This window comes from Triplophysa rosa, linkage group LG3 (genome assembly GCF_024868665.1).
Source record: "Triplophysa rosa linkage group LG3, Trosa_1v2, whole genome shotgun sequence".
NCBI lineage: Eukaryota > Metazoa > Chordata > Actinopteri > Cypriniformes > Nemacheilidae > Triplophysa > Triplophysa rosa.
The window spans coordinates 14,477,805-14,490,829 of NC_079892.1; the positions used below are offsets into that span (position 1 = coordinate 14,477,805).

General features: G+C 36.8%; 3 protein-coding genes across 7 annotated transcripts in view; 2 read left to right on the top strand and 1 right to left on the bottom strand.

The window, feature by feature from the left end:
* The window catches only part of LOC130552029 (histone H2AX-like), a 446,303-nt gene that overhangs the window by 392,578 nt on the left and 40,700 nt on the right, over window positions 1-13,025 (top strand). The window lies entirely within an intron of this gene.
* The window catches only part of LOC130551973 (uncharacterized), a 386,856-nt gene that overhangs the window by 285,364 nt on the left and 88,467 nt on the right, over window positions 1-13,025 (bottom strand). The gene's annotated exons all lie outside the window — the stretch shown is intronic.
* On the top strand, window positions 1,654-11,046 carry LOC130551978 (mixed lineage kinase domain-like protein). Of its 3 annotated transcripts, none has more exons than XM_057330052.1 (13): window positions 1,654-1,742; window positions 1,866-1,921; window positions 2,198-2,296; window positions 2,987-3,440; window positions 4,046-4,162; window positions 4,431-4,608; window positions 7,220-7,320; window positions 7,499-7,634; window positions 7,747-7,831; window positions 8,247-8,386; window positions 8,473-8,522; window positions 8,628-8,768; window positions 10,682-11,046. In XM_057330052.1, the coding sequence occupies exons 4-13, from the start codon at window positions 2,993-2,995 to the stop codon at window positions 10,720-10,722; spliced, it is 1,437 nt and encodes a 478-aa protein (XP_057186035.1). In that variant the 5' UTR covers window positions 1,654-1,742; window positions 1,866-1,921; window positions 2,198-2,296; window positions 2,987-2,992; the 3' UTR covers window positions 10,723-11,046. The 3 variants fall into 3 exon arrangements, with proteins under 3 accessions (XP_057186035.1, XP_057186036.1, XP_057186034.1); XM_057330053.1 differs by having other exon boundaries at window positions 2,198-2,258; XM_057330051.1 differs by lacking the exon at window positions 2,198-2,296 and having other exon boundaries at window positions 1,660-1,742.

A 13,025-nucleotide genomic window follows, 5' to 3' on the forward strand; every position in this document is an offset into this window, starting at 1 on the left:
GCACGGCTGAGAGAGCTGGTTGCCTTCGTCGGGAAGGCTGACTCGGGAGACCGGGCTTCGTGGTGGGAGGAGCGGTATCGCTCGTACAGCTCGGCCTTGTTCATCAGCCGTGAAAAGACGATGCCAGCATTGTCGAGAGCTTGTCTCAGGCTCATGGCGGTCCATTTTTCGATGGCGGGGATGGAGTGCAGGGCCGAAGTGTAGGAAGAAGCCGGGGACGGCTGAGGTGAAGGTGAGGCTCCGCGCCTCGGGTTGCGAGATGCGGTGCGGTGGGATCGGCGTGCCTGTGGTGGAGCCGAGGGCTCGTTTGAGGCAGCCAGGCTTGTGCTTGCATTTGGAGAAGCAGGAGGATCCTGCATATCAAAAATAATGTCGTTCACGTGGATTTCTATCTCTGCCATGCTGAAAGACAATAGAGATGGTGTTCTTCGTTCTTTGTCGGATTTGATCCACCGGGTCTCTTACTACAGAGACTGCGTGCCCGGAGACTCGGAGGAAGCGAGGAGAAAGGCATAGGCTATCGATTTCGACATTCACATCTCCTGACCTGATATTTTTATTCAGTAAGTGTTTGACAGGAAAGCTGTGCGCAGCTGAGGCAGAAAACAGCAGGGGCGTAAACCGTGTTTTGTTATTTATAAACGGTTTGCCAATAATTGAGAGAAGTGTACTATAACACCTTTCCATTTGAACTTTTGAACATGAACTTTTGATCAAAGCTGCGAGAAAACTTGTATCAGTAGTAGAGGATGTGATAGCAGAACCACACCACTTATGTAAAGAGAGAGCATTGTCTTTACATAATGTGACATGTCATAGTCACATCCAATATATTAGGCTATCTTTGAACTTAAGATGCTATTCTATAATCTCTAAGTACTGCTGTAACATGTATTGCAGTCAGCACTGACTTTACTGACTACCGATAACAGTGCCATGATAACATGAAACTGTAAATTAACTTAGTGACTCGGGACATGCGCAGGGGTGAAAGTTCATTTGTAAAGCAGTGACCTGTCTTTCTTGACAGCCTAATTTCTAAACATTTTACCCTGCGGTAACTTGGACTTTCTTTTGCAAATTTGTAACAAAAAATAATAATAAAGATACATTACTACTGTATAGTAAATAGTATTCTTCAAAGTATAACATTAATTATAATTATTTATAATTTTATGATAATTTATAACATTTTATTTCCATGTTTTAATTTATACATAAAAAGTTTTATAGCAATTTTGTTTGATCAATAGTTTGCAATGGCTGCTGTAATTACGTTGTATTTTTATTGGAATATATTTTAAAGTATTGGTTAAATTGTTACATTTTAGAAATGTTTTAATTGCATGCTATTTGGTGAAACTGAAATCAAAGCCATTCAAATGCAAACAAGTATGTGCAGGGTGTGGGGTAAGAGCGTCCCACCGTCTGACTAGAGAAATCTGCTCACTCTATAGGCTTGTTCGACTTGATGTGCAGCCGCAAGATCCGAAAGGCGGATGACATCAAAGTACCGCGAGAGGGATTCGAAACCAAACTTTTTACAGTTTTTGAATCGCTCTCGCGGTACTTTGATGTCATCCGCCTGTCGGTCTTGCGGCGCCACATCAAGTCGAACAAGCCTATTATCTATAGGGAAGCTAAACTTCCTTTAGAGGAGGAGCTTATACTAACACACGTTCCTGTGTCAAGCTGGAGCAGGTTTCTACCAGATAACAATTCACAACTCGTAAATCACAAACGTAAGTACCATAAAGTTATTGGTCTTTTAGCTCATGAATGTTACATGTTTGTGTTTAATTAGTCTGTTTTGAATTTATTGTGCTATGGAAAAAATGTTTTTTTTTGTGTGTGTTTATGTGAAGGTCTATACTACAAGGATATCAGTCTGCTTGTCTCAATCTCAGTACTTGGAAGGAAGGTAGAGTGCTATCTCTTCACTGTCTCACACTTTAAGTAAAAATACACAAAAAACTTGAAGTAATATACACAGCTCAGTTTAAACCAGCCGAATGAGATTATTCAAGTTTAAATAATGACATAAAAGACAGGTAACAACAAGTTTAGATAACAGTATATAAAAAGGTTTGGTCACGAGTGAGAACATTTTAGCTGATGTGCTGTAAACTTGCGATTGCTTCACAATGAAAGTCAATTTCAAAATACGTTTCCTGTTTGTGGTTTCTGCTCTCAACAGATTGTGAGAATACATTAGGTTGACTGGATCTCTTAAACACAAACCTGGAAGGATTGTGGAGGTTTTTATGAAATAGGAAATTGTGAACTATTTGATTTAGCAAGTATCATTTCTCTTACAAAACATACACAAGTTAACAAGCATAATAAACACACAAATAAAATCAGCCATGTAAAAAGAATGAACTAGCCCTGTGTAAATGCAGGAGTGGTTTCGATACAAATGTTTTTAAATACTAAATCATAGATTCTGTCAATATCTGAAATGCAATGCAAGATCTAAGTGTAGATTTTAGTTATATATGAGACAGATTTTCACCTATATAAGAAGCTTTATACATGTTATGGTTATGACCTGAAACATCTTGATCCATGAAACTGAGAACAAAATATTTGAATAAAATAAAAATTAATTATCGATTCAGTTAGAATACATATAAGATACATATAAGCATGTAGGGGGAACAATGTATGCCTGGACACAGTTAAAGGGCAAACATCAAATGACTACAATGACCATGGACTTGAACTACAAAACACATTTCACAATAAAAGAAATGACAAAACACAGATCCTTAAAATCAAGTCTCTTTTAGTGATGAAAATAGCCAATATTTGACCTTAAAAAACACCAGTGAAGTTTTAAAACAGATATCGGAAATAACTCTTGGCTTTATTTTATATTGGAGTTAGTTGTTACATGTAGTGGGCAGAAGTTACCACACTATTGCATGAATCATCTAATCATAATGAACTTGCCCTCATATGCTTATTTTTTGTGGTCTTTCAGGCTGTGATGGACATCATTGAGCCGATCCTAACCATAGCTGAGAAGCTATATGCCCTGTGTGAGGAGGTAAAGGCCAACAAAAAGCGCTGCAGGCGTTTAGCTCGCCGCGTGTCCGCTCTTGCTAATCTGGTGAAAGTTGTTAAGTCTCGTGGCTTCGGCACAAACCCGAATCAGGTACAAAAAGGCCTTCAAGAGCTTAAAGAGACCCTAGAGTCAGCAGAGATTGTCGTGAGGAAATACACCTTGCTCGGCTATCTGAAACTCATCGCAAAAGCGCATGACCTCGGCGAGGAGTTCATCTACTTAAACGAAAGACTGAACGACGCAGCTCAGCTACTTTCTCTAGCGCTTCAGGTTGAGCACAGAGAGAGTTTAGATAAAGTGTTTCAGGAGAACATAAGACGACGAGAAGATGAGGAGGACAGACAAAGCGACTGTCAGGAGTTTATGAAGTGTGAGTTACTTCCGTAAAAATTACATTTTTACATACAGTATCGGTATTGGGCCGATACTAAGCTCATGTACATACTTTTACTCTTAAAAATGCAATGATACCAAAAACGATACCTCATGTGACATAACTGACTAAATTTTTTTGTGAAATTTGCTTTGAAAGTTTGCTACAAGCACATAAAATTATTTATTTTTTCATAATGTGTTTAAGGTGGAGTTGTTTGTAATTATGAAGCTATTCTATTTTTATTAGTCTCACTGTGTTTTGTAAAGGTACAGGCATCGGTATCGGCGAGTACCGGAAAAAAAAAAAAACATCGGTACTCATAATCGGTCTTTAAAAAAATGGTATTGGTGAATCCCTACTTATACACTAAAATGCACAGGACACATTCTTGCTTAAACTATGTGTGTGTGTGTGCGTGTGTGTGTGTGTGTGTATGTATGTGTGTGTGTGTGTGTGTGTGTGTGTGTGTGCGTGTGTGCGTGCGCGCGCGTCTTAAATTTGATGAACTCCAACTAGAGTTCATAAAACTGACACACTTTATAAATTAACAACAGTATGTTCTATGTTTTATATTACAATATGTTGTTTTATTCCTGCAGTGCTGCAGTCTTTAGTCCAGGAAGCTAGAGAAACAAACACAACAATTGACGTGGTAAAAAACACAGTTGAGCAAACACACAGTGATGTTCAGAATATTAAGGAACTCCTGGAATCAAGTAAGTACAGATGCTAAACTACTGTAATAGCTTCATTTTATAAAGCTTAAAGGTGATTGGGACATATTGTCATGTGGGAAGACCCAAACCTGATTAGTTTTATAACAAACCAACAACAAGAAAAATATAAATGTAGATAGCACTAAACTCTCATAACAAAAGTCACTTTATCTGTGTGTCAGTATTCAGGCCCTAAACAATTCCATTAATGGTACTTTGGCTTTTTCTGCAATGTTTTGAATGCTGTCTCTTTATCTTTGGTTGGCAGTGAGAAAACCATGTGTTAATATGCAGGACATAAGAGAGATAAAATCAGAAGAATTGACCTATGACATCCCTGTTAAACCCATTATAACCAGCAGCCAGTTTGAGCTTTACAAAGGGACGTACAACAAGTTCACAGTGGCTATCAAGAGATACACATGCCTGCTGAACACAAGCCCGAGGTATGTAGTCATAAAACACTGAAAGAGATTTGCAGGGAACGCTTCATGAAACTTGTATTCTGTGTTTCTGATCTTGTTTTGTAAGTGGATAATATTGGTTCTAGAAATATAAGCGATTGAGAACACTGCGAGCATCACTATAACTTCCCAGATGGCACACATACAGCTGGAACATGTCTATTTGCTGTCTGCATTTACAAACCCGATTCCAAAAAAGTTGGGACACTGTACAAATTGTGAATAAAAAAGGAATGCAATAATTTACGAATCTCATAAACTTATATTTTATTCACAATAGAATATAGATAACATATCAAATGTTGAAAGTGAGACATTTTGAAATGTCATGCCAAATATTGGCTCATTTTGGATTTCATGAGAGCTACACATTCCAAAAAAGTTGGGACAGGTAGCAATAAGAGGCCGGAAAAGTTAAATGTACATATAAGGAACAGCTGGAGGACCAATTTGCAACTTATTAGGTCAATTGGCAACATGATTGGGTATAAAAAGTGTCACGGTTGTGGTGTGAAGAACCCAAATGCAGGCAGGCAGTGATTAAGGGTTAACACAAAAGACTTTAATTAAACAAACACAAAACAAGGACCCGCGATGGGGTAAAACAGCAACAAGAAAATAATGAACAAGCACAGAACGAAGACTGACTAAACACAAGACTGAATAAACACTTGACAAACTAAACTAAACACTTACTAAGACGATGACACAGCAGGAACAGGAACAGCTAACGCTGGACGAGAACAAGGCAACTGAGATAGCACACGCATACAGATACAATGACCGAACACAGGACAATGAAACATGAGGGTATATATAGGTAAGACAAACAAGGGATAATGACACGGGGCAGGTGTGGGTAATTAAACACTCAGGGGAAGATGACAAGGAAACGAGAGGAGTGGGGCCAATGACAAGACACTGGAGAGAACGTATATTATTGTCAAACGGACAATAATATGTTTCTCTCCACACATAACCAAAGGACTCAGCCCCGATCCCACCACACGACTAGAATTTCATAAACAAGACGGTGGGACGTGACAAAAAGAGCCTCTCAGAGTGGCAGTGTCTCTCAGAAGTCAAGATGGGCAGAGGATCACCAATTCCCCCAATGCTGCGGCGAAAAATAGTGGAGCAATATCAGAAAGGAGTTTCTCAGAGAAAAATTGCAAAGAGTTTGAAGTTATCATCATCTACAGTGCATAATATCATCCAAAGATTCAGAAAATCTGGAACAATCTCTGTGCGTAAGGGTCAAGACCGGAAAACCATACTGGATGCCCGTGATCTTCGGGCCCTTAGACGGCACTGCATCACATACAGGAATGCTACTGTAATGGAAATCACAACATGGGCTCAGGAATACTTCCAGAAAACATTGTCGGTGAACACAATCCACCGTGCCATTCGCCGTTGCCGGCTAAAACTCTATAGGTCAAAAAAGAAGCCATATCTAAACATGATCCAGAAGCGCAGGCGTTTTCTCTGGGCCAAGGCTCATTTAAAATGGACTGTGGCAAAGTGGAAAACTGTTCTGTGGTCAGACGAATCAAAATTTGAAGTTCTTTTTGGAAAACTGGGACGCCATGTCATCCGGACTAAAGAGGACAAGGACAACCCAAGTTGTTATCAGCGCTCAGTTCAGAAGCCTGCATCTCTGATGGTATGGGGTTGCATGAGTGCGTGTGGCATGGGCAGCTAACACATCTGGAAAGGCACCATCAATGCTGAAAGGTATATCCAAGTTCTAGAACAACATATGCTCCCATCCAGACGTCGTCTCTTTCAGGGAAGACCTTGCATTTTCCAACATGACAATGCCAGACCACATACTGCATCAATTACAACATCATGGCTGCGTAGAAGAAGGATCCGGGTACTGAAATGGCCAGCCTGCAGTCCAGATCTTTCACCCATAGAAAACATTTGCCGCATCATAAAGAGGAAGATGCGACAAAGAAGACCTAAGACAGTCGAGCAACTAGAAGCCTGTATTAGACAAGAATGGGACAACATTCCTATTCCTAAACTTGAGCAACTTGTCTCCTCAGTCCCCAGACGTTTGCAGACTGTTATAAAAAGAAGAGGGGATGCCACACAGTGGTAAACATGGCCTTGTCCCAACTTTTTTGAGATGTGTTGATGCCATGAAATTTAAAATCAACTTATTTTTCCCTTAAAATGATACATTCTCTCAGTTTAAACATTTGATATGTCATCTATGTTGTATTCTGAATAAAATATTGAAATTTGAAACTTCCACATCATTGCATTCTGTTTTTATTCACAATTTGTACAGTGTCCCAACTTTTTTGGAATCAGGTTTGTACATCCGCAAGACATTTTCTTTTGTTGTTTGCTCATCTGCAATACGTCTCCAAGACGTCTGCTGTCAGATGTCATAGACATCGAGAAGATACAGTATCTGAAAGAATTGTATTATTTAGAATGAATGTAAAACTGCCCTTTCTAAGATGTTGAAAAGACGTTTTTACACAGCAGATGTTTTCCAGATGTTTAGCAGACATTTTACATATGTACCCTATACAGTATCTGTTTTTTTTCATGTCTATTTCTTTATTTCCTCCAGTGAGTTGAGATGTATTTTTAAGAAGGAGGTGGAGACCATGAGGCGTTTTGAGTCGCCCAATATCTTAAGAATGTTTGGGATCTGCGTACAGGATGAGAACGGTAAATTTAGCCTTAATGTTGATAAATTCATTTAAAAATGTGTTTTCAAAACGTTTTTGTTGTACTCCCTTATTAAGAATGATTGAGAATTCTTTCCCAGTCATCATTTAATAATGTTTTATGTTCTTGTAAAAAAATGGCCTGTTTTTAAACATCATTGTGACACCTGTTCTTACAGCACCAAATCCAAGCTATATGATAGTGATGGAGTATTGTGAGAAAGGAAATCTTCGACAAGTGCTGGACAGTCACTGCAGACTGCCCTGGGACAGAAAGACTCAAATGTGTCTGGATGCAGCACAGGGACTCTACAGGTCCACATTCGTATCTCCTGTCCTCTCACGGTTTTCATTTATATTTGTTTTGACTGTAGAGTTTACATATAATTTAAAGTGAAGTAAATCAAATGATGTGACATTATCGCAGGCTGCATCAGTCAGAGGAGAAGTTTAAAGTTCACGGTTCAATCCAAAGCTCCAGTTTTCTGGTGGCTGCAGGCTATAGAGTAAAGGTAATGGATTTTAACTTTTCAAAAAGCATTACATTAAAAATACATTAGAGATTACTACCTTTGTGGAACTTAACATGTGCATGGTAGTGCTATTACTGTTTATGTTACTTTTAAAGTAGTAATAATTCAATACCATGTTTTTCATGTGTCACTTATATTGACAGCAACCTGATCATATGAATTGGTACATTGTGAATCGTACAAGAAAAAATCAATACGAAAGCCCCACCCCTAAACCTAACGCCACCGGCGCAAAAGCAAATCTTACTAAATTGTACAAAGGAGATTTTACAAATTAGCTAACATTAGCCACATCGTAAAAATAGTCAAGTTTTTGTCGTGAGATTGTGTAGGTAACAGAGAGGATGTGTGCGGTTTATCCAACATTTCACTTGTTTTGTGTCGTTTATTAAAGTTGGGAGGCTTTGAGTTGGCAAAAACAGAAACGTCTCTTCAGAGGAACAAGCCCAAAAAGAGCAGCTCCCTTTATTACAGCTGTCCACAACATCTGAAGAACATCAACTATCCTTACAACAAGTCATGTGAAATATACGGGTACTGCACTCACAAACACGCACAGACATCAATCTGATATCTGATTCAAATGAAACCTGGTCACACACTATATGTTCTCTCCTCAGTTTTGGCATTGTCTTGTGGGAAATTGCAACTCGAGATATTCCCTTCAAAGGTATGACACCGCATTAGTAAACAAAAAACCTACGTTTACTGCTGATCTTACTTGATTTATATTGTATATGTTCTTCTTCTCTAACTAAATCCACGCTGTTTCCAGGCTGTTCTACAGAAGAGATCTTCCAAAAAGTGTATGGAGAGAAGGTCATGGAGCCTCTTCCTCCAGACTGTCCCAAAGGGCTCTCAGAGCTCATCAATGCCTGCAGATCATTTGAGCCTTTCCAGAGACCAACAGCAGGAGGTAAGATCAACGGACAAATAAAAAAATATGTTGGCATGTTGCCCTTCACAAGCAAAAGGCTGAAAAGATAGAAGTTTAATCTAGCTCTTATTCAGGCGGCAGCCTGGATACATCCCAAAAAGTTCAGTTCTAATGTAATTTGCATATTCATTAATCTGCGTATACTAACGAAGCGAGGGTTCACTTTAAGGCATGCAGAAATTATTATCACAGGAAAAAAACTTTTACATATGCTATTTTAAGGCTTAAATATGAGTTTTAAGTAATAGAGTTATCAAATGCAGTGGGACAGTTCACCCCAAACTGAAAATTAAGTCATGAATTACTTATTCTCTAGTTCAGCGGTTCTCAAACTGTGGTATGCGTACCACTAGTGGTACTTTAAGAGACCCTAGTGGTACGTGACACGACAGGAAATTTAAAACCTCTATATATTCATTTTGAGTTTTAAATACAATTTTAAATGTTATACATGATTGATAAATACGGGATACATCTCATATAGCCTATGTGCAATTTTAATATAACTGTTAGTTGTATGAATTATTGTTTATTTATTATTGGTCGATGACGTAACTCATGTGCGTTACAGCTCAAACACAGAGCGGGAGCAGACAGACGGTTGTGAGTCTCTCACTCTCTCTCTTCTGATGAGCTGCGAGTAAATTAAGCTTCTTATGTATTTTTGCAATTGTACCGCTTTTTAAAGCTGTTGTTGTTATTGCTGTAAAGCGTTAATTCAACACACGTCTGCATCCACTCCAGGTTAAGTCAATGAAGCGCTTGTTGCCATAGTTTTGACGCGCCATTTTAACAAGAGCTGCTGCAGTAAAGTGTAAATCTAATAGAAAAGTAAACAAGACAGACTTAAACAGACTCTATAAGCACCACCTTAAAAAACACATTTTAAATCTGATTTGGATATCTGTTTGTTAAATACAGCTGTTCTCTGATGTTTATATATATATATATATACAGTATATATATATATATATATATATATCATAAACAACATATTATCCTCTGTCTTAAATATTCTGTGTTAAATGTCTTTAATATAAGTTTGTAGTTTCTGCAAGTCCCCACAAAGTTAATAAATCCCATAAGAGTAGTTTACAGAGCCCTCTTAACAGTGCACTACAGAAAAGTGTTTTGTGTCACCTATTACTGCTGACTAACTTGAAAAAAAAACACAAAAACATGTTCTTTAGTTTGGAAATAGCTGCAAAAATGTGTTTGTATTATTAATAATACATTAAAATCAGAGGATGAGGTGTATCTAATCATGAGGCAAGTAAAGATTTACAGCCCTACTATTAATTTAAGTGTTTATTCGTGTGATTTTCTATGCCAGTGATTAGGTGGTAATTGGAACAACTAATTTTATAAAAGGTAGTTCTTGATCTGAAACGTTTGGGAACCACTTCTCTTCTTTTGTTTCAAACCTGTATAAACGTCTTTGTTTGGTTGAACACAGAGAAAGATATTTGGACGAATGCTTGTAACCAAACAGTTCTTGGACCCCATTGAGTACCATAGTAGGAAAAAAGACGATGGTCGTCAAAAGTGCCCCAGAACCGTTCTTTTTCAACAGAACAAAAAAATAATAATTTTCCTAATATGATACATAGTCAATGGTTTCCAATAACTGTTTGGATATAAGCATTCTTCTAAATATCTTTCTCTGTGTTTACCATAACAAAGAAATGTATACAGTTTTGGAACAACTCGAATGTGAGTAAATGATGACAGAATTTTTATTTTGGGGTGAACTGTCCCTTTAACACTGGTCTATACAACACAGATTGTCTTTAAAAAAAGGAAGTGAATAAACACACAGGCTGCATGTTGTTTTTATACTAATGATAAATTGATAAAGAAAAAAAAAACTCACAAAAGGTTTTCTTTTTTAGTGCTGGTGGACAAGCTTCGCAAAATAGCTGAAGAGGAATGACAGCGCATCATTTTCTGGATCATTTATCTGCACTCAAAAGACAATTCATTGGTTGAACTCAATTTAATTGAGGGCAGGATTTCCACCCAATACATAAGTGTGGTCCTACTCATAAAAAAACAGACTCATTCAATAAAATGTAATTGAGTTGGTCCAGCTCAATTTTAATATATACAGTTTAGATAAATCTTAAAGACTTATACAGTGAAATGTAATTGGGTTGAACCAACTTGATTTTGTCAAATTAGATTTATGTTTATGTGTAATGTTTAAGCTTGCCAAACTCAAAATAAAACACTGGAAATTGTGAGGAAATCTTTTTTTATTTTTCCACTATAGAGAGAATTATTTAAACAAACTAGCTTAAACTATATGTGACAGTATAACAGTACACATCAACAATAAAAGTAACATTTCTGAAGCCTAATGACTTCTTAGGCTAGAATAACCAACTAGAAATACCTGTATTGTCTTTACTTTAGTGTATCAGCATGTAAAGTACTTAAAGTCAGATATATGAAAAACATAAAAAAATAACATAGATGCACATAAAATCCTCCCTTGGCTATTTGATGCAACAGGTGGTTTTGCATCTAAATAGAAATTCCTCATCAATCCTCAATTCATGCAAATGTCCCAAAAAATGTGCATGTCATGCAAACAGCTTAATTTTAAGCTGCTGAATCTTTTAAGATGCTGAATCATCTTATGTCCATCCAAGTTCATTATGATTTTCTGGATAAACTCCTAAAAAATGTGTTCTTGAGGTTGTCAGGAAAGCTTTGGTCAAGAGCATAAATTAGACTGTACAGCATGATGAATGCAAAAATCACACAGTCTAGGTTACTCAAAACCTTGATGCCCTCGATCACAATTCCTACATCATCTGGTTTTGTAGAACCTTCTCATCGGATTGTGTAAATCCCCGTGACTTGAATATTATACAAAAACATCTGTGCATGTCACAAATAAAGCAATCTTACAGCTTTTTTTTCCCGGAGCATAAAATGTTTTTTAAAAGATGGTGACATGTAAAGCTATAAACCTTGCAGGATACCAATACCAAGAAGGTGAGTAAATGATGACAGAATTTTCATTTTTGAGGTGAACTACTCATTTAAAGGACAATGTTGTTACTCACCCTCAAGTCGTTCGATAAGCCTTGGACATTCGTTCATCTTCACAATGCAAATTTGATGAGGCCCAGGAGCTTTCTTTGCACTGCCACATTCACAATCCTGAAAGAAGAAGAAAAAGTATTATTTAGATTTCATATTAAACATTAGATATTTAAAATAAGTAAATCAGATTGTTTGAGCAAATATGACTTACTATTACTAGAAGGATGATGTTTACTTCGTGATTTTCTTAAATCTGTGAAAGAGATGTATATTAAGTTTGGGAACAATAAATGAAACTTTTAGATCTGGTTCATCATGCAATTCTGTAAAATTTCAGCCTTTTTCAATGAAATTTGCCCTTTGTATTACAACTGGGGCACTTTTCTGGGCACAAACTCAGGCACTAGTGTACATTCCTATGCACACACACACACACACACACACATATATATATATATATATGATTATACACACTGTAAAAAAAAATATCGTAAAAAAATGGTCAAATCACTTGCAGCAGCGGCTGCCAAACAAAAAACCATAAAATTAAGACGAAAACTCCGTAAATCAAATAATGGAGAAAAACATTACAATTTACGTAATTTTTCTTAAATGTTTTACAGGAAACATTATTTCACAGACTTTTCCTTAATTATTACGATGAAAACACCTTCAATAAAGTGAACTGCACATACGGTTTTACAGAAAAATACTGTTTTTGATGCCTTTTTTTCTGAATTATAATGATAAACCTCTTTAAACTATGTGAAAGTACTAATGTTCTGCAGAAAAACACTGTTATTTTACAGTTTCTTTCCTGAATTTTTTCAGTCAAATACTTTTAATACAGTAAATGCTCTGTAACTTTACAGATATTGGCCATGAATTACTAGTCAGATACTGTCAATAAAATGAAAAACACATGTTTAGCATTGTAGAATAACATTTTATTTAGGTAAACATATTAATCATATGAACACAATCACCATAATTTGTAAATGTACACTCGAAATACACAATGATTAACTTCTTTACAGTACAGAATTACAGTATACGCTTTAAACAAATGGTTGAATATAATAAATAAATAATAAGTACATCCCCATACAATACATTCATCAAATTCTTATAAAACAAACTTTTAATCCTGGAGAAATACAACAGTTTCAAGTGGTGTTGAAA

Excerpts from the sequence above, each read along its gene's own strand:
- LOC130551978 (XM_057330052.1), top strand. The coding sequence starts at position 2,993 with ATGGACATCATTGAGCCGATCCTAACCATAGCTGAGAAGCTATATGCC. Across the intron at positions 7,321-7,498 it reads CTGCGTACAGGATGAGAACG|CACCAAATCCAAGCTATATG; the intron begins GTAAATTTAGCC and ends CTGTTCTTACAG. Across the intron at positions 8,769-10,681 it reads CCAGAGACCAACAGCAGGAG|TGCTGGTGGACAAGCTTCGC; the intron begins GTAAGATCAACG and ends TTTCTTTTTTAG.